Source organism: Antedon mediterranea, chromosome 1 (assembly GCF_964355755.1).
Source record: "Antedon mediterranea chromosome 1, ecAntMedi1.1, whole genome shotgun sequence".
Taxonomy (NCBI): domain Eukaryota; kingdom Metazoa; phylum Echinodermata; class Crinoidea; order Comatulida; family Antedonidae; genus Antedon; species Antedon mediterranea.
This window is the reverse complement of record NC_092670.1, coordinates 19,430,046-19,457,622: the sequence shown is the minus strand read 5'-3', so window position 1 is coordinate 19,457,622 and position 27,577 is coordinate 19,430,046. Positions and strand designations below refer to the sequence as shown.

The 27,577-nt window shown below is 30.9% G+C and overlaps 3 protein-coding genes across 6 annotated transcripts in view; all 3 read left to right on the top strand.

Moving 5' to 3' along the window:
* Nucleotides 1-11,152, top strand: part of LOC140060760 (extracellular serine/threonine protein kinase FAM20C-like) — a 34,495-nt gene extending 23,343 nt beyond the window's left edge. For all 3 annotated transcript variants that reach the window (XM_072107112.1, XM_072107106.1, XM_072107120.1), the window contains exons 7-11: nucleotides 4,972-5,152; nucleotides 5,566-5,678; nucleotides 6,713-6,794; nucleotides 6,933-6,992; nucleotides 8,155-11,152. In XM_072107112.1, the coding sequence (XP_071963213.1) occupies nucleotides 4,972-5,152; nucleotides 5,566-5,678; nucleotides 6,713-6,794; nucleotides 6,933-6,992; nucleotides 8,155-8,434 (716 nt within the window). In that variant the 3' untranslated portion in view covers nucleotides 8,435-11,152. The remainder of the gene's footprint in view (nucleotides 1-4,971; nucleotides 5,153-5,565; nucleotides 5,679-6,712; nucleotides 6,795-6,932; nucleotides 6,993-8,154) is intronic.
* A 549-nt stretch (nucleotides 11,153-11,701) lies between these two features.
* Nucleotides 11,702-13,884, top strand: LOC140060740 (uncharacterized). Of its 2 annotated transcripts, none has more exons than XR_011847363.1 (4): nucleotides 11,702-12,356; nucleotides 12,760-12,892; nucleotides 13,000-13,125; nucleotides 13,397-13,884. XR_011847363.1 is itself a non-coding variant. In XM_072107079.1 (4 exons), exons 1-4 carry the CDS (start codon nucleotides 11,740-11,742, stop codon nucleotides 13,480-13,482), a joined length of 966 nt encoding a protein of 321 aa, XP_071963180.1. In that variant the 5' UTR covers nucleotides 11,712-11,739; the 3' UTR covers nucleotides 13,483-13,882. The 2 variants fall into 2 exon arrangements, 1 of the variants encoding a protein (XP_071963180.1); XM_072107079.1 differs by having other exon boundaries at nucleotides 11,712-12,356; nucleotides 12,996-13,125; nucleotides 13,397-13,882.
* A 582-nt stretch (nucleotides 13,885-14,466) lies between these two features.
* On the top strand, nucleotides 14,467-27,503 carry LOC140060752 (UBA-like domain-containing protein 2). Its single transcript, XM_072107094.1, has 3 exons — nucleotides 14,467-14,654; nucleotides 14,878-14,949; nucleotides 23,065-27,503. The coding sequence occupies exons 1-3, from the start codon at nucleotides 14,547-14,549 to the stop codon at nucleotides 23,257-23,259; spliced, it is 375 nt and encodes a 124-aa protein (XP_071963195.1). The 5' UTR covers nucleotides 14,467-14,546; the 3' UTR covers nucleotides 23,260-27,503.
* The last annotated feature ends 74 nt before the right edge of the window (nucleotides 27,504-27,577 follow it).

Genomic DNA, 27,577 nt, shown 5'->3' with positions numbered 1-27,577 from the left:
TTAGGCCTACTCCAGGCTTGAACCCAATCTGCAAACCAATACCCCAGAACACACCATACTCAGACATATCAATTGGACATCACCAGACGTCCCTCTTGGAATATTTTTGGAATGCTTTATATCTTTTCTTACATACATAAGTCTCGTTTCCTAGTCTTATGACTCAACTGTTGACAGAAGTAATGTAACTGTGGCTCATATTTTATAAGAAATAGCATTTGTCAGCCTGCTATTTGACAGTTGATGAGTCACTTTCTGCGTTTTAATTTTTGTTGGAAAGTTTATTGTTATAAAGTGCATTGTAGGCTATACAAATATTGCTTTTAACTAGATGAAATGGCAAAGTATTTGAAACGTTTATTGTACAAAATCTAGATTAATTTTATATTATCTTTTATGTAATACACTTATTTTGTAGTATAACCCTGTTTTACAGCTATTTATAGACAGTTTTATATGTGTATATGCTATTAAGGTTTGTTATTGCATATAAAACAAAATTAATTAAAATCTTTAGTATATAATATACTTTTTATATCCTTTCTTATGTTTTGTGTTAATATATAATGAAGAAATAGCCTACAGCTATAAGAAAACTATCCAGATAGGCTTCTTAGAATTTTTGAAATGTTTGATAATAAATTGAATATTCATTCATCTAAAACGTTAGATAAAGTACAGTATGATTAAGATCTCTCCCTTTTCTCTCATGAATCAATCTACATTTCATTATTTTATCTATTTCATTCTAGTATATTCAAATATAAGTAAAAAATACAATTGTTCTTCTCTCTGTGTCTTTCGAAAGCCTGGCAGGTTAATTAGAAGCATAATTTAATGCTGGCCAGTGACTCTTCCAAGCATTTAGGAGGAAGTAGATAGTAACAGTACATTACTTTATACTCCACAACCATTTTTGCTTTGTATTTTAAAAGGCGTGATATATATAGACATATTCAGATGGTTTGATGTAGTTTTCATATTATAATTAGCATCATTTCCTTTCCAGATCATGTGCAGTTAGTCCCCTTCCGGATCTTGTAAAATTCTCGTATATAAATCGCCCCCATTATTATTGATGTATCGACTGAATCTAAAATGCTATCTGATGAAGAACATCTACAGTAACATACATATATTTTGCTAACGACCTGTTAACTGTTTTTACTACGTACACACGTCCAGTTTTGGAATATGCGTGTCCATTGTGGCATAGCTCATTAACCAATATCCAATGTACTAGAATTGAAAGGGTACAGAAGAGAGCTCTAAGATGTATTTACGGTGCTAAGTACATCAGTTATGAAAATGCTTTATCCATGTCTGGATTATGTTCCCTTGAAGCCAGAAGAGATAACTTGATGATGAAATTTGGGAAGGGGCTACTACTCTCTAAACTCTATCGTTATACATGCTTCTCCCTTATCGTAACCGCGGTCACAATTTGAGAAATGTTAATTTGTTGGATGCCCCCTTGTGTAAAACCAATCGTTGGAAACGCTCTACCATCCCTAACATTATTGATAGAATGAATGAAGCTTCTAAAACTAAAACCTTGTAGGTTTATAACATTAATAATAATTAACGAATTAGTAATTACCGCATGCTGTGGTTTATATGGGTCTTTTGGCATTTTAAAGTATTTTAACGGCTTTTTAATGATCTGATTTACTGTGTGCTTGTATATATTATATTGTTGTTAGAGTCTTTTAAATTTTTACTTTGTACGTTGTTTGCAGAATTTTTCAGCCGTTGGGCTGCCTTCTGTTTGTACTATTTATGTGTTTTTTTTTATGAATAAATACCTATATATATATTATATACTGTAACAATTTTAGTACAGTTCCTCGGTCCAAATTCTTACTCCAATAGCCAAATCGTGCTTATAATTTTGATAATTTCCGTTTTTTTGTGTATAGAACTTTTGAGCATCATGTCAAATTCTTCTTTATAAAAACTGATGTATCACTGAGTATAAACGCTATCATATGTAGAGCACCTATTTATTATTCTGTATCACTTTTAGTACAGTCTAAACTCTTACGCCATTTATTGCCAGATCATGCTTATAATTTCCCTTTATACAGTTCCCTTTATGAATCGTGTAAAATTATTTTTTCTATAAATTGCACCCATTACTGTACATTATTGATGTGTTATTGACTCAGAATCTACTAATCATTTTTACCTTTTTATTTTTTGTTGTCAATCATCCAGAAAACCGTAAATTCTCTACAATCGTGTTTGATTCTGTAATTATTGCACGTTTGACACAGTGTAGAGTATGTAAACGACGGTCTCGCGTGTGTTTCAAACGTGTCAATTAAACGTAATTGGAAAACGTGCATGAGTTTCGATCATGTGTGAATTAGATTGATAGATAATGTACCTACTATATGACATTTAACGGAGTACATTGCTTGAGTGTCTTAAACAATTTATCATGCTAAAGACACCGTTATGTCATGTATAATTTGTGAAAAACCATTTTGAAAAAATGTAAGTAAACCATAGTTTTATTGAATGTTTAAAATATAGTTCATGAAATATACTACAAAAAACAGTCTCATATATATTTTCCTCCCTGAAACAAAAAACTTTTTTTTGATTGAATATGCCATTTTGATGCCATATATCAGTTATTCACAATAACCAAAAATTGGAAAAAAAATTATTTACCTAAAAAAACTGTAATTTAATGCAAAAAATAGTCAAATTGACTGGAAGTCAATGGGTTTTTGGTTGAATTTAACCATTTATTTTTTTTGAAAAAAAAAAAATTTTTCCTATGGAAGTGATTAACTTGATTAAAACTGTAAAATGGTCTATTCGAAGTCTGATTTTATTAATCTTCATTTTTCATGTTTTTAGGGGGAAATACATCTCTAAATAAACACACATTTTAGTTAATGAAAAATCTATTTTATCGAAAATATAATAGGTGCCCTACCTTTTATATTGAATATTATATTGCCAGTTAATAAAGGACTGTAGAAACAAGGTTAGAAAGATGCTTTTAAAATGAACCTGAAATGGATTTTCAATTTTTTTCATTTTAGAATGATGTCTTGGGGGCTATTAGGTGTATATAATAAATATAAATTCGCCCTTTTGGGGAAAGCCCCATTTGAAAATTAAAAAAAATTTGCGGGTGACGTCACTTTGCGAATATATTCCTATCCCTCCAATGAACAATTTGCAGTTTTTTGGCTGTAACTCTTGAAATCTGTGGAGTATTTTCTAAAAAATGCTTGTGGATTTGCAGAAACGTATTTAGAATTTTTTTAGATAAAATTATTACCGTATAAACTGTTATTCATCGAGTAAATGACGATTTAAAATCTTCAAATCAACGTATTTTTTTCTGGCAATACCGAAGTTAGCCTGGCAACGTTGTCCGCGATACAGCGCCGTGTGCAATGATGCGTATCCATATTTTCCGTTTGTGTATTTTGTATATCGTTTGTAATTTATACTGCTAAAATGTGTCCTTGGATACACATGAAACGGAGCCTCGGGTGGTGGTGGGTGGTGGATCGACTCCGCGCGCTGGAGGCCTAGGCCTAGTAAAGGTTTGGGAGGGAGGCCTTTTAAATTCGTGTTTTAGAAAAAACAAAGTACATTTTAGGGACCTACAACATTAGATATTGAATAAATTAGTATTAGTGTCAACGCTTCGCGTATCTTTCCAGGCCGCCGTCGATCATTCACTGACTATCGGGGCGGCATACACGCTTTCGATATCGTCGTGTGTATATGTGACGTCGTGAATATAGAGGCTCCCGACGGCCGTTGAAATAGAATATTGCAATGGCGTGAATAATTTTCGCTAATTTACCAAGGTATCTTAAAATTTCGTTTTTTCTCAAAATACTATACATTTTTTTTTATTTGTATGGGCTTGTGTTAATTTGATACATTTAAATAACATGTGTGAATTTCTTGAAAATCGAAAGTCCATTTCAGGTCCATTTTAACCTAGTTTGAGTAGAATATAATATCTTTTATACTGGAACTTAAATTAACAAAAAAGTGTTTTCAAATTTTTATATTGGCTTTTATATTATTAAAATAGACAAATCAATAGAAACCAGTCAAGTTGGAAAATATATTAACATTTATATTGTATTTTTAAAGCCAGTCTTTCAAAGGATATTAAATTCTTTATACAGTAAAACACTTCCTTCGGGACACCTAATCAGAGGACATCCGTGTTAAGGGGAAATTTTGTTGTGAAAAGAAGAAGGGGAAATAAGGATTTAACGCTATGACCAACCTCCATTCAGGGGATACCCCTATTATTAAGTGAACGGAGACACTTGTGACATAAACAAGGGGAAATATGTTTCACCATTGCAGCAAACCTCTATTCAGGAGACACCCCTATTAAGGAAACTGTTTGTTCGGCCTGAAGGTGTCCCAGAGGTTTACTACTATTTTAAAATTAGAATTGCATACTATATGAAAAAGGTATTACTAACTATTTATTTAAAAAAAAAGTTTGAGAACAACGATGTCTTGTTTTTAATCTCCTTTTTAAGTATAAAAATATTATGTATATTTATTTTTATAGAATAGATTCCTTTTCTGATTAAAAGGTCTCCCAAGTCTTTAGAATTTCCACAGTTGGGCCCTTCTAATTTACAAGAGGATATTGGATTGTTATATTAAGCAATCATGTTAACCATCAACTTAAAGCAATCACTGGATTTCATTGTGTTTGACTTCATATAAGTAATTCTAAGAAATAAAGGATATGACTGTGGGAAATGTTTAAACAAGTATGAAGTTAAGCTAACAAAGATCATGGCCTATGTTCTCTCTGTTCTGATATACAATGAATCATGAATATATTTTTTATGTTTAGAAATTTAGATTCTTAATATGTTTACATAAGTATTTAGATTTTTACCTTAGGTCTACACATGTTTCTTGATAAAACTAAATATCATACGTTTTTATATTTTACAGCAAATAATATATGTTTTGTTGGCCACTGCTCATACTATTGCGAGACGGAAACAGCAGTCTGCGGAAAACCAGACATGTTGGAAGCATCCCTTGCAGCATACTTACCAGCGTTCAAGATAGCACCTCGTAAAACATGGCGACACCCATGGAGGCGCTCATACAGCAAACATCGATCCGCAGTGTACGTATTTGTGTAGAACCAGTATGTTTAGAATCAAATGGGAAAAGAAGGTTTTTGTGTACCAAACACGTTCTCATCCTTAAGGTCACACCCTTAATAATAATAATAATAATAAGATTTATACAGCGCACATCCATAAAAGTGCTCAAGACCCTTTCCCTTCCAATTAGATAATTATTACATTCCCCATCTCAAATTTCCTTGCAAAATATTCAATATGTAGATATACATTTTATGCTAAGTTTTATCTTTAATACAACTTATATATTTAATAGTAATAAGATTATAAGTTGTAAAGTCTAAAGCATTTGCTTAGAAATTAATGTAGCATAAATTTTTTATGGGATCATTAAATTGTATTCAATACTATAGTGCTCATAAAATGTCTTGTTAATTTCATCATCTTTGAACAGGTGGGAGCACGAACCAAATTTCTGCCACAATACTGTAATGACAAAACATCCGTATAATTCAGGTCGACGTCTTCTAGACCTGATGGACATGTCCGTGTTTGATTTCCTCATAGGTGAGTATTACACATTTTATTGTACTAACTGGTACTAAAAAGTTTCTTAAACAGAAGTCTTAATTCCTATCAGAGCATTTTTATCTAAAATTAGGAAGAGGATCAGAAAAACATTAATACCACCAAGCCAAGTCATCTCTAATCAATAATGTTCGATCTTCAATAGATCAGAAATTTAATACTCCGCCATCACAGACTATTAATTCATAATAGAGGGCGACATTTGCTTGCTACTGTGATATCTGTCTTATAATACAGGTATATTTATAGTATCTCACTGAGATGTACAGTATTTGCATGCACCTCCTCAGGATATACTTTCCCTGGGGATTTAGAGGGCTATCCCCGGTACCATACAAAATGATTGGGGTTTTTTTTGTTTTGATCTGTTTTTGTTCATGTATGGTATGGTATAGAAATAAATCAAATACCTGCCTACAACTCTCTTCAAAGACAAATATCTGAAGATATTTTTACCCAATTTCATCTCTTTCTGCACAGTACTTTTTATAAATACCTTAGGGAAATTGCTTCAGTGTGCTCTACTGTTTTCTTTTCATTTATTGTACGTCTTTAACGCATAGATTATTAGGCTATTTATCATAATAACACATTAAGAATACTATTTATCATCTACAGTATTCATCTAATTATTACTAACTGATTTTCAAATAGCAACTGCTCAAAAATTTTCATTAAAAGTTAATAACCAATTAAAGTTTATTATCCCCAATGTTCTATTTCAGATTAATCATTTTCAGTCCGCTTGAACAGATATAAATTATATGGTTGAAATGTACTTATTTCCTAATCATAGTTGCTGATTTATCATTTTTCTTTTAAAGTATAATATTGTATTATACGAATATTATTTATAATCTTTATCTACTATTTTAAGAACAGTTAATTACTTACTACTTAATTACCCCCCCCCCCCCCCTAAAAATGTTTTTTTTTTTAAAGGCAAGTCAATTGCTTCCCTTATTAAGTTTATAAATAATTATATTAAATACTACTTTCTGTATCTTATGTAGGGAACATGGACCGTCATCATTATGAAACGTTTGAGTTTTTTGGTAATTTTACTTATCCTATCCATATGGATCATGGAAGATCGTAAGTACTATATTCAAAAAAGAAAAACAGGCATTATGTTATGTTATAGAGGCCTTTATTATGAATATATTATCTATACTTGTGGAGGAAAACAATAGGCTGTTGTATTAATGTTTAATTTTTTTATACTTTTTTCAGGTTTGGAAAGCATAGCCATGATGAACTGTCAATTTTAGCACCATTATTTCAATGCTGTCGGTAGGTATCATTTTTGCAAATAATAACTAATAGATTTCTTTTCTGAGCATCTTTGCGCATATAGTAAAACCCCTCCTTTGTGACATCACTTGTCAAGAGACACCTATATTACTGGGACACTTTTTTGAGTTGTTAAGGTGTCCCACTAAAAAGGAGTTCTATTGCTTATTTAAGATATACAGTATGCAAAATAACTCAAGCACATTTCGAATTTCAAAATGTGCGTGCAATTTTATAAAGGGAAGTTAAAATATCAGCACTATAATATCAAATGTATGGATTGTTGTACATTATTATGCATTTTGATATACTATATTTGATATACAAAGATTTTCTTAATTGCCAAAGGTAAAATTACACTGACAAAATTGCCGTAATCTTGAAAAATTAACACTGTGTAAGAACTGATTAATTTTATAGGTCAAATGGTGTATTGGGAATGAATTACAAGTTTGAACTTGTCGCTTACAAAGCGATAGAAATCTTTTAAATACAATTTATGATAAATGGTCAGAAGACAATTCAAACGATTATTATTCAACCATTAATCGTCGATAGATAGCTTTTGATTTTACTACTTGCTAAACAGACAATAGATAGCTTTGTATTACTACTTGCTACAAAAAGCTTTTGATTTTGAACGACCTACAGTATGATCTAGAAACTAGGCGAAAGCTCCCAAATGAGACCAGTAGACACCTATGCATGCCCACAAGACCTTTATACAAGTAGCATTATGATAGCTCCAGATAGAGAAGAGTAGGACTAGGTGCTGGGCACAATATAATACTAGGTAATAGCTTTCATAATGATAATTCAAAGCAAATTCAAGCATTTTGAAGTAAGTTTTTAGAATTTTAGATTTCAGTATTCGTGATATTATAGACCAATAGGGTGATATTAGGTTTAAGTAAAGCCTAGATTTAGTAATTTTAATTCCCATGAAATATTATTTTTAACTTAACTGTATTTAATTTGACAAAACTACATACAATAATGACCTTATTATAGATTAGACTCCCAAAAGTTGATTTACATTTTATTGGAAATTTGGCCAAATGAATTAAATCATTTATTGTTGTATATTTTTATTATATATTATATTAGTATATTATTAGTACTATATAGTTAGGTAATAAAAACATTCATTTCTTTTTTTCAGACTTCGTCTTTCAACGTACCGAAGATTAATCGCATTGTCAAAAGAAGAATACAAACTTAGTGATGTCATGCGAGAGTCATTAGCACGTGACCAGGTCACACCTGTCATACTTGAAGCACATCTTGAAGCACTTGATCGTCGATTAGGAACAATATTACGAACAATTAATCATTGTGTTAAGAAAATGGGTGGAGAAGACAAAGTCTTGAAGCCTGAACCCAGTTTTGAATCTTACCAGGATCCGCCAAAGTTAAACTCAGATGCTGATGAATTTTATTAGAGATGCTTGGTGTTGTCTGGTTCCAGAAATCTGTCATTTGGTTGTTGTATGTTGATATCTCTGTCCCCGGTGGAGAAGACCAAGCCTGAACCTAGTTCTTAATCTTACCAGGACTCGCCAAAGTTGAACATTATTAGAGATGATGATTTGGTGTCTAATCTGGTTTCATTTGGTTGTTGTATTGATATCTTTATCATGTTTTTAAAGGTTGGGATTACAGTGGAAGATCACTGGTGGTCAGTTCAAGATGGACATACGATTGATCACACTGGTGTTGCCTTTAATCAAACGAGGTCAAGCATCAAGATTAATCTAATCACTACAATCACATTATCATATTGATACTTCAAATAATATTTCATTGTTTATTATCACTTTAAAAGCAGCTATGAGATGATGCAAGGTTTCAAATCAAATACATTTAACTTCAAACAATTGGTGACATCTTAAAAAGCAGAAGCATACATTATCTCACTGATTTTCCTGAGATTATATATAAACTTTAGCAGTTGTTTTAAACGTTGCTGCAATTTTGGTTGCCATCTTGATAGAACTGAATGTTCCTCATAAAACGTTGAATTTGTTTTTACAAATTCTTCCTGTTATTGATAGAAAATCTGAAGTTTATTTGAAAATCTCTTATATGGTCCTCTAGCATAACAAGAATTTGTGTATTGCTTGATGTGTTGATACCACACTGGACAAAACATTTTTTAGGGAAAATTATTCTTAATCATGCCTTGAAAGTAACTTGTGAGTGAGATTTCAGCGGATGCAGTTGTTAGTAGAATGTTGCCATTAAGTAGCAGCCAATCAGAAGAGGACAAAGACAGGATAGTGATATTTTAAAAGTCATGAGATGTGGTCATGCTTTTGTGAGGTCGAGATAGAAATTTTTTCCTGTAAGCGTAATTCCATTAGGATCTAGTTCCACAAAGCTGACAAGCTTTCATGTAATGTCCTAGGATACATACAACATACAGTACTGAATAAACTTCTTAGGACTTTCATAATTAGTTTTAATTTTATCTTGGTTAAAAGCAAAGATTTATATTTTTGATGAAAAATAGTGTTTTAACTTATTAGTAAATAATTTGAATAGATTTTAATATTTAGATGAACATTTTTTAATTAATTTTGTTTTAAAGATATATATATTATATATTAATAATTTACGTTTGTACTTTCATTTCTTTCACATAAACCAATCAAATGTACATTAGTAATTTAATAATTAATATATGGTAAATAAGGTCTTTCATATGACAATTACATATTTTCAAATTTGTCTTTCCTTCATTCGTTTATTTTAATGTTTTTTCCATTTGTTAATATATGGTACTTTTATTTGTCACTCCAATATATCTATATATGAGATCCAGCCACTGATACCCACAGCATTGTCATTCTTTCAGTAATTTGCCTTTGAATTTATATATACAGTATATATAATCAATTTTGCACTTACACCACAAGAAGTATAAACTTTCTTCCAGGTGTCCGGTATAAAAATAGGTTTTCCATTTAGCTAAGGTAATTGGTACTTTCTTCTAGTCTTGGCAAAACAGAAGGTGAGGTAGGAAAAGAGGCCTAAAAATTGTGAAATACTATAAACCTCACTTCATCCATATTCACTTCCAAATTAATTTTATAATTGTATAATTGACAAAAATAATTTGATCCTGTCAGCTACAGTGCAAGACACTTTAAATCTTATATATTTTAAGCATATGTTTGTTATGCATGTATAATTGAGTCAGGAACACAAATCTTGGTCACATAGCAAGTGTGGATAAGGCCTGTTGGTTTGTTATTATGTATTAAAAATGAGCTATGGAACAATTAATTCATGGATTCAAAATACATTTAGCCCACCTAACTTATAAGTTATGCAATTCTGTAAAAGATGATTGTCTAATCAATCCGCTCATTTGAATGCGAAGTTTTATGTACTGTGACATAGGCCTAGTGTTTATTTTAAATTGATGTATCGTTTTTTAATGATAAGCTTTATAGTGGCATGGATGTGGTTACGCTTAAATATAATTATGCAAAAATAAATATTACTAACTACACTGAAACCATATATTTCAATGAGGTGTATATAAATATTGGTAAGGTAGGTAGGATAAATATTTAAGCGGTGGATTGGGTGCAGGTTTTAAATGAATGTAATTTGGGAAGAGGGTCTGCACAATGAAGAACTTACTGATTTTCTTTCAAGGAAAACAAATAATTATACATACAATTAACCACCAAACTTTCAAAAATCTTTGAGACACCATTTTAAACCAATAGCTTTTGGTATAGCTTTTGTTTTATTTATTATTCATCATCATTTTAAATGTATCAAATGCCTTGATTTTATTCTTTAAAAAATACAGTCAATTTAAGAATCATAAATATAGAACTATATCTATTTTCTTTGGTGGTGTTTTATCAATGTATTTAAAAAAGAAGAAATAGAAATTGTGTAAATCTTTTAAAAAGTATGCATATCAGAATTTATAAAGTCTTAACGATGAACCACCTGTATTGCTTGCTTAATAACTGTGTAACCACTGAGCTTAAATTTATATTCATTATCCGGGCTAAAACATTTAAGAACAATTAAAGCTTGAAGGCACTAGTTGTTGTTGTCAAAGCATGGATTTGTTGCTCCATGGTGGTCAAAGTAAGCATAATGTCTGCAATCAATAAAACAGATGCTATATTTTATTTATGTCTACTAGTTTTCTGTGTTTAACCTTGCGAAAGTTGCTACATCACTGACATCTCTCTTATTTAAAGAATGTAATAACTGCTGCTTGTTTCCAGTTTATTCATAACTCGGTAATCCTACTCACTTTTTCAGATTAATAATTTTTATAATATTGACTGAACAATGACATTTTTATTTTTTCAAATAGATAATAATATTAATAATATGATTATATGATGATACTATAAACTTTTATCTGTTTTTGCTTTTTGATGACACTGTTGAAAAAATGATTTGACCTGGTTTGTAAGCTCTGTCAACACTAATTTGACAAAATAGTGTGATGTGCCAAAATAATGGTAGTGATATGCCCAAATATGGTAGTGATATGACATCATTAAAGTATGTCCATATATGGGCACATCACATCTTTCTTCACATAAAGTGTGATAGTGTAGACATAGCTATATACAATTATTGGAATAATTTATTAATAACTTTTCATTCAAACGTTTCACATGACAATCTAGTAGATATACTGCCCTCTATACAACAAGGAAGTAAATAATCCCAATAAAAAACAATAACAAGCATTGTAACAATCATGAATGCAGATAAAACACCAGCATTTTTAAAACTTGAAACAAAATTAAAGAATTTGCGACAGCAAGCTGTAAAAGATGAACTTAATCCAGATCAAATTGGTGAAACCTTTTATTATTGTACCAAGCTTTTAGATGTGCAAAAATCTAACAGTAACTGTTTATTGATTTGTTTAGTTGGTGTAGGCATAGCTGTTGCACTCTGTGGCGTGGCTTTAAACAGTATACAGTCATCTTTGCACCATGAACCATGTTTGATAAATAAAGATACACTTCCGCCATCGTTAATTGGACCAATAACTGATTGTTCTATGTGTGAAGATTTGTTATCTATTCCATTGTATGATGCAATAACTAGAGAGGAGTTTGAGGTACGACATGCATACACGAATCGACCAGCTCTTATACGTAATGCTATTCAGAATTGGACAGCTTTAACGCAACTTAATTTTAATTATTTAAAAGAAATGTATTTATCGTCGAACATTGACGATATTCAAGAGAATTGTGCATTTTTTGCGTATCGTACCGATTTTCTCTCTTTAAAAGATGCATTTGAAAGTATCACACCTGCAATGCAGAATTTAGAGGATGGTGCACCAAACTGGTATATTGGATGGTCAGTATACAGGAATACTGCGATATAAATTTTGAAAAATCTATTTTTTAGTGACTGTGCCCAAACAATAAAGAAAAGTCCTTACCGTATATAGAAATTTGTCATTTTTATATAGAGGGTGCTATATAAGTTTACAAGTTGCAAAAAATCTTGTGCCTGAATAGGGACCTCTGTAATCCCTTCGCCAAGCAATTAATATTAGTATTTCCTTTACATCTAAACAGCATATCATATAAATATATAAATAACTAAAATATAAATAAAAATAAAAAATATACCGTATTATAAATAATTAATTAAGATCTACTTATTTATTAATTCATCCATATATTTTAAACACCCATTATTCTTTTTTTTCAAAAATATATTTCTGGAAGATAATACTTTATAATTCTTTTTTCAGGAGTAATTGTGATGAACATATTCGCAGTATGGTCAAGCAAATGACACAAAAACCTTATTTTCTGCCAGAAAGATCCGTGTGTTACTCTACATGGATCTTTGTTGGAACTCCAGGCATTGGTGCTGGCATTCATGTAAGATTTTTCTAAAGATATTATAAATCCACTTTTTAGACTAATTTAACCTCATAGCTGGTTTTTAATTCAAACTAGGCCTCTACCAATATTTTTTTCATAGATAGATAGTGTTGAACTTCCATCATGGCAAGCTCAGATTATGGGCAGCAAGACTTGGACTCTAACCCCGCCACCAGAATGTGAGAATGTGTGCCAGACCATTAGCGCCACACTGAACCCAGGAGATATTAGTACGTATACAAGTAACTTAAGTAGAACATATTGTCTGATGAGAAAATTAGGCTTACAGCTAAAAATGAAAGAAAGGATCTATTAAAGGAAAGAAGAATTGGTGTGCTTGCAAACTACTCATCCAGATAAATGAAAAAAAGTGGCAAAAGATATAAAGGAAGCTATACAATCAACAAACGGACATGTACCTAATGGTGACACTTTGAACAAAGATGATATTGTATGATGTTTTCTGCTATTCATTGTTAAACATGACTTCTTTTTTTTCAGTTGTGGTAAACACCAACCAGTGGTATCATTCCACTTTAGTGCACAAGGGAAGTATTAGTCTTAGTATTGGATCTGAATATGACTGATATCCTGAACGAAGAAATAAGATGGCCACTGCAGATGTACTTTACTGACCACCACCAGTCTAAGTTGATGTGGACATCATGTTGTACCCCAATGTTATATATTTTAAACATTTTATAAATGTTGTAACTTTAATTGTATATTATTTTATTAGCTCTTAAATGCTTAAAAATAAATATTTATTACAATTGCCTGCTTTTTGATAGATCATCGTGTTAAATAATCTAAACATTTTATGTTGTACTTTATTGTATACTATTTTATTTGCTCTTAACCGATTCACCACGAAGCGCTTAAAGCGCTCATGAGGTTAAAAGTCAAGGTCATTGTAAACAAATTATCAACAAAAAAAAGTAAATCGAATTTACATGCGCAGTTTATGCTTAAAAATAAATATTTGTTACAAAAATTGTCTGCTTTTGCCTTCAATGGTATCTTTTTTCTGAAAATTTAATTTAAAAGTAGTATGCTTATAGAAGGTGTCTGTCGTAGTTTTGAGTATTTTTTTTCTGTACACATCAAGAACTAATGAAAATAGCTCTTTAATATGCAAATTTATAATATGCAGATATTAGCAACAACTAACTATAGAGGGCAACAAACCTTTGATGCCGATAAAAAAAACCCGTCTGAATCATGATCGTCATTAAAGATAAATAACCTTCTGCGCATGCCCTTTTCATTGCTGGCCAATCACCTGCATTTTGAATGTTAAAATACCAAAACAAAAACAAAGAATGTAGGCCATAAACATACCCAATATATTAAAAAAAATGCACACAGTATGTGTTAAAATGATAAATTTCTATTTAAACAAATGAACAAAATTTCAAACGCGGAAAATGTTTGATTTGCTTAAAATTAACTTTACCGTAATACTATTATATTATAAGCTCACACAATTCCACCACGCGCAAACAAAACAACACGAAAGGGAGGTTATACCTACTTCCTGTAGTGACGTCATAAATTGCCGAGAAATTTTCTGTGCCAGTGCCATGTTGTAGCGAGTCTCAAACGGGTAGAGAAATTTGGATGGTCACTTTCCGGAGTAATATTTGTCGGCATGGACAATTTAAGAGAACAAGTTATGGTGAATCAGTTTGTAGCAGCAGCAGGGTGTAATAGGGACCAAGCTAGACAATTATTACAAAGAGCACATTGGCAATTTGAGGTGAGTTTTGCAGTGTTGTTTGTTGTCGTTTGGTTTGTTTATGTTTTTCGGGATAGCCTATACCCATAATGCTCTTTTGTCTGATCATTGTTTTGGTTCTAGAAAAAAATATGCACGTACACCTTTACCTCCAAATTAACTGATAAATTAAACAATGTTGATGATAAAATGCCATGTTATATGTATCTATAGATATTTAAGTAAATATATCCTTTATTTTCAGATGGCATTAAGTTTATTTTTTCAAGAATCACCGATTCAAAATCATAATATGAGGCAAGGTAGCCACGCATCGGTGAGTGTAAACAACATCATACGATCATTTCACTGTGTGTAAATGCATGGTTGCGGCCGCTATTCAGTAAAATTTGAATGGCGGAAGTAGTCGGCTATTGCTAATTCTGTAATGGTCTTTCATATCTTATATGCAATTTCTACCAAATCCTAATATGTGGCATCTGCAAGGGAAACCAGACATAAGTCTTTTCAAAATTGAGATTTCCACAAATACTGAAACTACATAATCCAAGATTTAAAATACTGACAAAAATATCATGATACCATGTCTACTTCCAGAGATATCTCAGTCTAATTTGTGGTTGTTACAATCAGTGTTTTGAGAAAAATGCTTTTAAAGTTAAGTAACAGGAAATGAAAACAACAACAAAATAAACAGGGCGTCTAAGTTTACGCCTTAGCAAAAGGGTATGCTAATTGTTTTATTTCAATGAAACTTCGCACCTTCCTTAATTAACTATTGTTCTATTATTATGCAAAATTTCATTAAAATCAACCCAATGGAACACTTTCAATTTAAGCATAAAACATGATAGGTTTTATGAAAATCATACATAGTTTACACCATCTTTTTAACCAACATACTAAACAAAATGTTAAAATGTATCTATTTATTTGTCTCAAAATAGAAAAACACCAAGGTTAAATATAAATAAATATTGTTTCAGCTATCATTTTCTGTAAAAATAAAAAAAATGTAATTTTTCAGCCTTTTGTTTTTGGCTGTTTCTACAAATCTACAAATGCGACTTATGTCCGATTTCGCTTGCATGTGCCACATATACAGTAATTAACAAACATGAATACTAATACTAATTAATGATTCTAATTATTTGATTTAAATATAATTACTTATCTATCATTATCAGTATAGTTAAAACTAATAAAAAATAAAGACATTTATTTTTCAAGATTTATTTTTACTCTCTATCTTATACAGCGGTTATTGCGTAAGGACTCCTTGCGTAATACCTTAGAACCTAAAACACTAAATCAATTAACAATTTCATTATTATCTAATTCACTACAGGCCGTATGATACATTTTGATTCAGTTTATTGATCCTTCTAACTACTAGGCCTAGTCAGTGGATAGCCAACAAAGCACATTTAGTAGACTGATGCAATAGTTTTTAAAATGAATCCTTTAATTTATCTACAGTATAACTATAGTCTGGATAGTTTACTAATAGTATTGCTTGTTCTTCACCACTGTGATTATTCACATTATGATACACTACACATTTTAAAATAAACACTTGGTTGAAATCCGGTTGAAATCACTAACAAAATTCTCAATATTAATTTAAACTTGACTACATTAAAAAAGCAATTTTTATTTAAAAAAACCCAGAAAACCAAAATAGGATGAAAAATTAAAAACTTGCTCATTGTTCTTATTAAATAGAGGGTCTAGTACAACTATTTAATTTTACTGTAGGCTATTTATTTTTTAGACCCAATACCCAAATTGTATGAAAAAATTATAGCAACATTTAAAAAAAAAATATTTTATATTTCAATCTTATACAATTTATTTAAAGAAAACATACAGCAGTATGAAAAAAAAAACTGATTATGTCAACCCCAGAATTAACCCTTTTGGAACGCCTCGTTATAATGAGCTTTCCTCTACATTCTCAAGTACATCCTGGATGCTTACTCATCTCAACAAATTTATAATTGTTGTAATGAATATCCAGCCTAAAAATATTGAAATCTTTTATAAACCTCATTTTTTTAAACTAATTGCAATTGAATAGTATTAGTAAATATAGTTTGTTTAAAAAAAAAAATATTTTTAATATCAAACCCCTTGACTAAATAATTTTATCCTATGCTCTTCTGTTCATTGTAGTTTTTGCATTGTTGTAGTTAATTAGTTTCAAGAGTATATTGAATAAAAAATTGTAAAAAAAACCCCAGCAATTTTCCATTTTAATTTTACAAATTTTTACCACCGAGGATTTGTACAGTATTACTGTATGTTTATTTCCAAGCCCAGACACATCATCACCTACCTATAATGTCCACATTAGATCACATCCCAGTTTCTATACAAATATCCATTTTTTATTTCCTTTGTTTTATTTGAAACGAACAATGAAAGATAGGAGTCACATAAATCATGATTGATACCCTATTGTTTCCCTGTGAGAAGGTGCCCCACCCGACCTCTATTTTACCAGACAAACAAACATTGTTTTTGTCAATGATGGTGACTGACAAGTGGTGTCTGCCAGTAAATCTATCCCATGTGTTGCCTCTCTCTCTTTTCTGCTGTGGGGATTTTTATTGTCTACCACAATTCCTGTTAGATCTAATTTTAGCAACTGTTTTAAATTAAAGGACTGAGATAACTTGGTCTGTTGGTATGATTCATTCAATATTAGGTGAAAAGTTGAATAAAAAAATGGCTTTAGGATAACTTTTGAAGATCTCGTCAGTCGTACCGGTAACGGATAATTCAATCAATTTATTTTATAGAAGTTGGAAGGATGTGGTGTATTGTACGCTAGCCTCCATTCTTATATAGACCATTTCGTTGACTTTTAATTTAAACCGGCGGCATTCAAATTTTAAGAGATGGGGCCATAGGTAGAAAAGTCAAAACAATTTGTCAACATAGATTAGGACAGGTGAAAACAAAACAAACTTTCCTGTGATGGAAATTCTTCTTTTACTCTTCCCACTTTGAAACCCATTTCTGAGTTAGTAATCTACAAGGAAAAGTACCTTTTCATTAGTGCTTTGACCTGCTTGTCCCACTGTAACTATTGGTCACCAGCTATGATGGTACTATGACCTTGATCCATTGTTAAGGGACTAGTGTGTAAAAAATGGAAAAATCAGTGGACCATTTCTATGATAGAGTGTCCGCCCACACACCAATTTTAGTGTTATGTAACAATAGTTGCATGTTAATTGGATGCCTTGTGATTTTTTTAGACTCTCTCAATTATAAAGAAACGTAGGGCTATTTTTGGTTTATTGCAATTTTTTTGGCCTTAATTAATTATTCCCATCCCAGGTATTAATATACTTACACTACCATATATTGAAGCATACAGACAATAGGTCAATGGAAAAATTACAGAGGGTGCACTTCCAATAAGTATAGTAGTAGTATATTAAATAGTTAATACTAACTAAAGGTAGATTCTTAAGGTCAACTTAGTAATATTTAATCACATAAATTAAACATTATCAATGATAAAAACTTAATCTATCTATACTATTAAGGTAAACAAAGTATTTATAATCAGGATTAGATAACCTATGACCTTAGAAATATGTGGCAATCTTGTCAGTTTGCCAATAACAACGTTTTGTTTACTTGGAAATCCTTAAAAAAATATTGGATTTTGGCCATAAAATGATAAATTTTATTGATTGAAGACTACACAGTTTATCAGTTCAATTTTTTTTATAAGGCTATATTGCAAAATTATTCTGCTATATGACTGACTTACTCTATTGTAGTATAATATTAATAGTAGTTAATCTCTATACAGTGCTGAATCCCAAGAAAAATGCATCATCAATTATTTCCTTCAAATCCATTGAGAAAAATAGGAATTGAAAAAACACTAGAGCCAATAATAATATTAATGATTCAGTTTTATGTTTCAATTTCAAATCATTTTCCATAATAATACTATATTACTAAGTATCTTAATTCAAATACTGTATTTTTGCTAACTAACTTATTATCTATTAATATTATGTATTGTGCTATTAATAATGCTGGTTGTAATGTTATGATAGACAACGAATTGAAAATTACTGACAACAATGGAACATAAAAGATCACAGAATGCAATAAATGTTTTGATAATAAATCTATTTTTGGGTAATTTCCCCACTAAGCATACACTAAGAGTTCTTTTGTAAATAGTGTACCGTAGTGTAGGTTAGGAAAGTTCTTCACCAAGGTATATTACTCATAATGTACTAACAGTAGACTACTGTATAGTCCAAGTTCTATGTTGCTATGATACGGGTAGTAACAAAGTGCGAGGCAGCGAGGCACGCGAGGCAGGGAAGGCATGCGAGGCAGGGAAGGCATGCGAGGCAAGTCAGAAATTTATGCGAGGCATCGTTTTACCATCATCAAAAAATGCGAGGCATCATTTTATCATTTCTCAAAATTGCAAGGCAGGTAATCACCGAAATTGAAGTAGCCTAGGCCTAGGCCCGCTAGGCTAGTTTCCTTTTGCACCTGCCTTGTATTTTAACCAACTTTATCCTGAATACCACAGCTTAGAATTAGTAGGCCTACTTTAATGAAGAAAAATCACATAAAAGTAACAATAAATCCATTAAATTGGTGATTTTACAGACGTTGTTTTTCTCGCATTTCGCACACTCAATGTTCAATATTTTGGTTTCTATGAAACGCCAAAAGAGCAAAATTAATTAGAGGGCTAAAAACTCTGTGGAATCCATTTATATTTAACGCATTATTTGGTGAAAATCAAGTACAATTTCAATAGATTTTGTCACTGTCAGTAAGGAAAAATGTTACTGTTGATAATCTACACGGTTTCGTTAACCTTTTAAAGAATAAAATAGAAAAATTCATCATAATATCCTTAGTAGGATGTCCTAGGTCTAGACTAGGTAGTGATGTTGATTTAGGATCGATTATTATTCTTTGAAGAAAACAGAACAGTATCAGCAGTAACATATTACAACATTTTTATTGACAAATTAACAAATATATTGAAATAAAACGTGTTTTTCACCAATAAATGCATGAGAAATTGACGCATTCCACTGAGTTTTAGTCCTCTATTATCGTTGCTCTTTTGGCGCTCCATAGAAACAAATATATTGAACATTGAATAAGTGAAATTCGCGAACAGTGTGCGAGAAACACCCCTGTAAAATCATTAATTTAAGGATTTATTTGTTACTTTTTATGTGATTCTTTCATTAAAGTACTCATGAGGTATACTTCTAAGGTGTGGTATTCACACGATAAAGTTAGTTATCAAATTTGGAGTAAAAATACAAGCGAAGGAAACTAGCGCCACGTTTATTAGTACGTACATGGACAACAATAAATAAAAATCGTTCGTAATATACTTAGCTTACTAAAACAGGAATAGTGTATCATTATTAAATATTACACCAATTATTATTATATCAAAATTGATTAAATTATTTTCTACATAGGCCTCTTATCTAGGTTAGGGCTAAGCATAATAAAAATTATTAGCTAAAGTTTAATTTTAGGCCTAGTATTACAATTGTCGGACGTAAGTCTTTTTTCACACGCGCTCCAGAATTCTGTCGCAATTTTTTTCTTTGCGGCATGTTATTGGATCGGCATATCAGTTACCTTTTATTCACCGCCAGTTATTGAACTTGTCCTGGCAATCGCTGTTCACCTTATTTGCGAGAGAGGTACACGTGTTGTTCCTAGAGAATGGAATGTCAAAAATGTCTTTGGCACGCCGCTCAGAGAGAAGTCTGTGCGTTGCTGCTGAAACCACGTGCTATAGGAGGGAAATGCACCACAATCCTCTGAGCTGAGGGCTGAATCATTCCGCTACCTGCTAAATAGTAAAGAGGGATTTTCCATCTCTTGGGTCTACCGGATCTAGGCGCAGGGGTGTGACAAAATATTATTTTCACTCTGCTATGTTCGAGAGACATGTGAGTGAACACGCTCGAAATGCCAACAAACATTGCAGTCATTTGATGAGTGTGTCGCTATAACAATTATTGTTTATCGAAAGTTGAAGACTGTCGTTCAGATTTTTTAACCGTAGTTTGGGCACTTTTGTAAAAGTAAAATTTGACACGATATGACTTGAATGAAAAAACAATCGTTACATAAAAATAAACAACATGATGAGTGTATACACGAATCTATTTAGATACGCTTGTATCGATTGATTATTAGGCCTATAATATAGCATAATAGCACGTTAAGATATGCCTCGCACCTTTTTGAAATTGTAAACTATATGCCTCGCATGCCTCGCACTTTTGGAAATGATAAAATGATGCCTCGCACAAATATTTGGCATGCCGCGCATGCCTCGCTTGCCTCGCTGCCTCGCACTTTGTCAACACTCCTATGATACTGTACCACTTAATTCATAACAATACACGTATTGGGTATTGTAATGTTTATTTACCCATTAACATTATTACAATAAATTTTGACTGAAATATTTTAATACACTTATATATTTAAGTAACAGTAAGTTAGATTTTGTTTACATGTTTTTGTAATGTTTACTGCACGAAACTGACTAAATCCTAACTTGTGTTTTGATTACTACTAGACTTATTTGTAAATCCAGAAAAACCAGTGAATTGTATTTTTTAAGTGCTGATCCTATTGAGCTTAGCATGGTATTTGAACTCTTTGTTGTGACTGAAACTCAGTCTCAACCAGAGCTTTCATCAGAGAAGAAAAAATTTGCTTTTATTGATGACAGAATACTTAATAGAACAAAGACAGTAACTGTCAATAGGATTGCAAATCGTTACTGTTATTATTATTTCTTCCGTTTTATAATTTGGTGTGTTTAGATAATTCATATTCACTAAAATGTAATGTAAACATGAACTTTGTCAGTAACTGTGAAAATGTCAGTAACTTTTTTTAAATCACCATTAAAGGGACACTATGATGAGTGGCCCTTTAATGGAAAATATGGAATGTTTCCTATAGGAAGTAACCTAGCGTTGTCATATTATAATATGTTTTCCCATCTTTTATCAGACCGGAAAAGTTTTTAACTGTAGATGTTGTGTCAAAGTAGGTTCTTATGTGCATGTATTTTTCATTTTTGTCAAGTAAAACATTAAAGGTAACATGCCAACATGTTCTGCACGTTCGTGCACATCTCTCTATGTTTATTTTTTAGTGTGAGAGCCACCTGACGACTTCCATGACTGTTGCTCTCCCTTTTGCCATCATCAACATTTTTATTTTGTTTGGTTTACAGTGTTTCACAAGTCATAGTGTTAGTAAGGTTGGCAGTCATGGTGGTATTTAAGCTTTTTTTCCCACATTAAAATTTATATAGGGTGTCTTCTATGGTTTTATTGATAATATAGTGTTTGAATCGTCTATGGTTTTAATATAGTGTTTGTATCATACATACAGTCAGATTTGCTTAAATAACTAAAGTTGGACCTTGCACTTGTTTGTCTATAATATAATGACATTGCTTGCTAAAAAGGAGAAAATTAGACATGATTCTGAAATGACAGCTTGAATTGAATGAATGTAAAGTAAATAAAAGCATAGGAATTCACTAAGCATACACATTATTCAAGAAAATACTGAACTGAACTTGGTCACTACAGTAGTTATCAACATCACGCCATTGTAAACAATGCTTTGGATATGCTAATGAGCCTGTGTTCAGTCTACTGTTAGGCTTGTTAAATAGGCAGCTAGTGCATATTGTAATTAAGACCACGTCATAACACACACAACCAATAACAGGAGTTCAAGGCCTAGCTACAGCTCACACTAGACAAACAAAATCATGAGTAATACGTTACTGCCTGTTTTTAACAACACTGATGCATTCCATCTATGGTAATGCATTGTTTCATATGATGTCCATTGTTTTAGTGTTTGTTATCACGTTGACCTTTTTCAATGTTATTGTTATTGTAAATTCCCACTATCAATGGCATTGATAATAATACAGTACTTCCGCATCAGCATCCTTTTACTAGAATAATATTCTATATTAAATAGTCAGTACATATAATTATTATGGAGCACTAAATAACTCAATTCATATTAGAGTAGTTCATATTGGACAGGTTATTATTTACTGGATTATAATTAAAAGCCTATATTTTCTTATTTGGATGTACAGTAAAATTATTAAATATGAATGAACACATTGCAAATTTGAAGAAAAAAGATTTTTCATTTTGGAAGAACTGTACAGTATTTTTTAGATTTTGTTGGCTGTTATCATTTTAAGATGTTTAGGAATTACTATATAAACCAGAGTTTGCATATAATATATTTATCAACCTTTATACTAACTATAATACTGTTTTTTTTTGCTTTACTGTGGCACTTGTATCACTATATTCCTAATGATTTAACTATTATTTTATAGATGTGTGCGCCAGCAAACACACCAGCGACTCCGCCCAATTTTCCCGATGCTCTGGCAGCTTTCTCAAAGATGTCTACCTCAGATGCATGTAAAATGTTTGGATCATCACCCATCCATGCCCCATCAACGGGACAATCGCAATTCGCACAAAGTAATTCCAACAACAACCAAATGGAGGTAGAACCGCAGCGATGAGAGCAGTGGAAGTAACGTCACAAAATGACATCATCCTTGACCTCAATCAGAAGAACATTTTAATAAAAATGATTAATAAAGAGGACAAAAATGATGTTTAAATTTTGTTTTATGGAAATTAGGCTGTATGGTAGAGGTGTGTTGCTATTTTCCCAATGTAGATTATGAATCTGTTATACTGTGTAAGAAGTGTTATGCAATAACAGAAATTGAAGCTGCACTGAGCATGCTCTGTACACACCACCTACCATAATGCAACAGCCATTATTTCCTGGACTTGATAAACAGATTTGTGTGTTTATACTTCTAGTGATGTCATAAATAAATGTTAACAATGTTTTTACACAGTATCATCATTTGTTAGTTATGTTGTCGAGGTATTGCTTTTTTCTGAAACTTGAAAAAACACATAATGATTTGTATGTATCTAACCAATAATGATTTTGTACAGTCAGTTTGTGATATGAAAATTTAAAAAATGTATAGTGATATAATGCAAGAAATAGTCATAGTAAACCTTTTAAATCTTTAAGACAGAAAATTCATTTAGAGCACGAAATGATTGGATAAAAGATGTTAAAAGCAATTTGTTCTGATTTGGAAAAAAATATTGTTACTGTATTATTATTCTTTTTTTTACATAATAATATTTTTTAAATGTGTAAGTTAAGAAATGTATTAGTTGAATATAAAATGATACCACGTTATGTTATTATTATTTTGTTATTTTTCCGGGTTGGGGGGGGGGGGGTGTCATCATTTATTATAATAAGTCATTACATCATAACTAATTATATATGCTTGTGTACAGAGAGATATTCATTAAACATACACTTTCATCATGTCATTGGCATTTTGCCAATTTCCTGCAATGTGGCATCTTCATAATATTGACTGTTTTGCTAAATTTAAAAATGATGTGTTGATATAAATTGTTATTGGCCAATCTGCTCATTTTCTCAGTAGACCATTACCATTCTGTGATCTATTAAGATTTTAATTTGCATGCATCCTATAGTTAACAGTGTGCTTAATTGACTTTGTTTGCTTCAGTCACATTTTGATGTTTCTAACTTCCCAGCATGCATCTCACTGGTAATTTGCTTGAGTGAATTTTGACCTAGGTCATTTCCAGAGTCTGGTTAAGAGGTAGCTTGCCTACATTTCTCAGTATGCATCTTCCTGGACATTTTCTTAAGGGGTTATTAAGGCATAAAGTTCAGTGAGAGTTTAATGACCTAGAAATCAATTGTATTTGACCTTGAGTCCTGTCCCTGCAGCCATGATTGAGAGTGATAACACATTCATAATTTGTTTTCAAAATTACAGTACACCTAAACAATATTTTTATTTTCACATTCGATATTTTTTAAAGCAAAAGTGAAACACACTGATAACATCCATGGGATAAAATCAAATATTTTGGTTTAATATTCCCAAAAACAGTACATAAAAAAAAAACCAATTTCATATATTTTTCTTTCGATATTTGTACTTCTTTTGTAGCTTTACAAAATAACTTTTTTTTTATGTTTTACAAAGATTTTTGTTTGTTTTACATGATTTCTCAATTAAATATTCCTAGTTTCTAACATTTTTAATTTCAACAAGATATTCCTAGTTTCTAACATTTTTAATTTCAACAAGATATTCCTAGTTTCTAACATTTTTAATTTCAACAAGATATTCCTAGTTTCTAACATTTTTAATTTCAACAAGATATTCCTAGTTTCTAACATTTTTCATTTGTACGAGTTAAAATATATTGATTTGCAATGTGACTAGTAGAAAATAAAAAGAAATGTTTTGTATATATAGTGTCCATACTAAATAGCAACTAATACATTTTAGTAAAATTTTATTTAGTTAGTTAGTGTGTATAAAATTAGTGGTATAAATTTATTGTTATACACAATTGCTTTTGCTCAACAAATAGATTATGTTTTTTTTAACAAATAGAATATTAATTTTATTTCTTTTGATGAAACAAATTATGTTTAAAAAGCATACACAATTTTTTTAATAGGAAAACTGTTATTTTTATATAATGATATTATTTCATAATAATTTTTAGTTAGATTTCAATTTTCATTACAATAAAATTATGTTTATTTTGTTGTGATGAAGTTTTAAAACTGTTATCACCATAGTATGAAAGCCTCAAATGGTCAGTAATTTTAGAAAAAAAAGAAGAGATAATGTTTATGGCCCATATGGGCTTCCATAGGTTTGAATTGTGCAAACATGTAAAACAAGTGTATCATCAGTTTTTTCCTGTACTAACTCACTGTTACTACAGTATTCTCATTTACTGCATCCGATCCATTTACTGTAGCAAGGCTAAATATAAATAGTGATCATGACTTTGTCAGTTTGCACAGTTACCAACACTATAGTGACTACTGCAGAAAATGTAATGAGATTACTGCAGTAACACCAGTGCAATTATTTTGTAAAATGACTGTAGTGAATGTACAGTACAGAAAACATTTGTTTGTTTTATTTTTGCTTGTCATTAGCCAATAAATGAACTCTTAGCCAGGCTACATTATATAATGATGTCATCACTTCACAGTTAATCCACTGTTATTATAGGTCATGTTGTTGCCAGGATATTCTCTTATTTATACAAATGTTGTTATGTAACATTCCGTAGCAGTGCTCTAGATATTAGAATATTAATCTTTCAATAATTTTATTTACTTATCGTAATGAAATATATTTATTACAATATTATTTCTCATTTGATGATGTTTATTGATTTTGTTTGTATGAATATATATTAAAAGTCCATTAATTTATTAGATAGAAATCGGTAATAATTCACGGATAGTTTCTAAAAGGATTGCTAATTTGATAGAATTTAAAAGCAGGGTTTTGGTTGGTTGTCGCCAAGTGAGAGTAGAAATGTACATTGTTTGAATGTTAATTGTTTGTTTAAAAATGTCGACATTTTGAAGTGAAATTGTTCAGCAATTATACTCAGGGTTATGGATTGAAAAAAATGTGTACAGTATGTGTCGTAAGATCATCCGAAATGTACTTCTCAAGAAAAAAAATTGTTTAGTAAAATATATATGTAATGAACATGTTAGGTTTGGTGTACCATATAGCTGCCCTCAACACACATTCTAGTTGGTTGTATCCCTATCCCTAGATCAATTTCTTCTAGTAGTATAGTTGTATAAAGAAATTAAGTGCATTTTGTAACTTTTAATCCAGATATTTAAAAAAAATGTAGTTGTTGCTAAAATTGCTAAAACTGATAGTGATAACCTTAGTTTTTAAGAAATCTTAGTTCACATAGGCAAGGTGCTGATGATAGCCTATTAACATAATCTGTATACAGGTGGTATACTAAAATATAGCAATCAAATTTTCTTTTAACTTTGTACACATTTTATAAATAATAACACTACAGTTTATTAGATCAAATATTACTTATCTTAAATAAGTGGCACTGTAGGTTTGTGGGGGTATTTGGTTCAAATCCTTTACAAGGATTGATTTAATAAATAATAGCAATTACCTATTGTTCCATAACAAAATCTTAGAAAGAATTGGTTAGTTCGTGCAGGTGACGAGTTATTTGCATATAAATATTGATTATAAAAGATGATTAAAGGTAATCATATGATATGATAAATATGTAAAAGTAGTGGTAAATTTAGAATTTTTGTTTTCTGTAAATCAGAATTACTGTTGTACCATGGGGGAATTAATTCGTCCATTTTGTACTCTGTAGTAGACAATGTTATGAAGCATGCTTGTTATGTTGGCATAATATTAGTGATTGTCCAAAGTAGGACAATTAATGTTTAACATACTGGTTTAAGTTCTTGCTTTATTATCATGCCTCATGTCTGTTTTGTGTTTACATCATTTACACGTACATGTAAAGTGTTTTGCAATTATGTTGACACAGTTTCGTAATAACAGAAATATTCTCCAAATAATATGATGCTTATTTAGTATTCAGTACAGAATGGTTCATAAATATGCTATTCTTGTACAGAAGTAGTTTTAGTTACTTTAAAGTTTATTTTGGTCTCAAAATGAAGCTAAAAATTGTAGAGATCATTTGTGATTAGGTGTGTGTATTCATAGCAGTAAACATAATGTTGGAAAAAAAAGTTATTATTTTGTAAATTAATGAAAGAGAAAATGGAGAGGGGAGAATACTGTGACGGGTTGTAGAAAGCCCTTGTATAATAAAAGGTCTGTAACGGCCCATATTTGATTTATGCATTGTGTCTGATGTGTTTTGTATTGTTTTTCTACAAGAATACATGTGTTTATTTGCAGAATAATTAGCAAT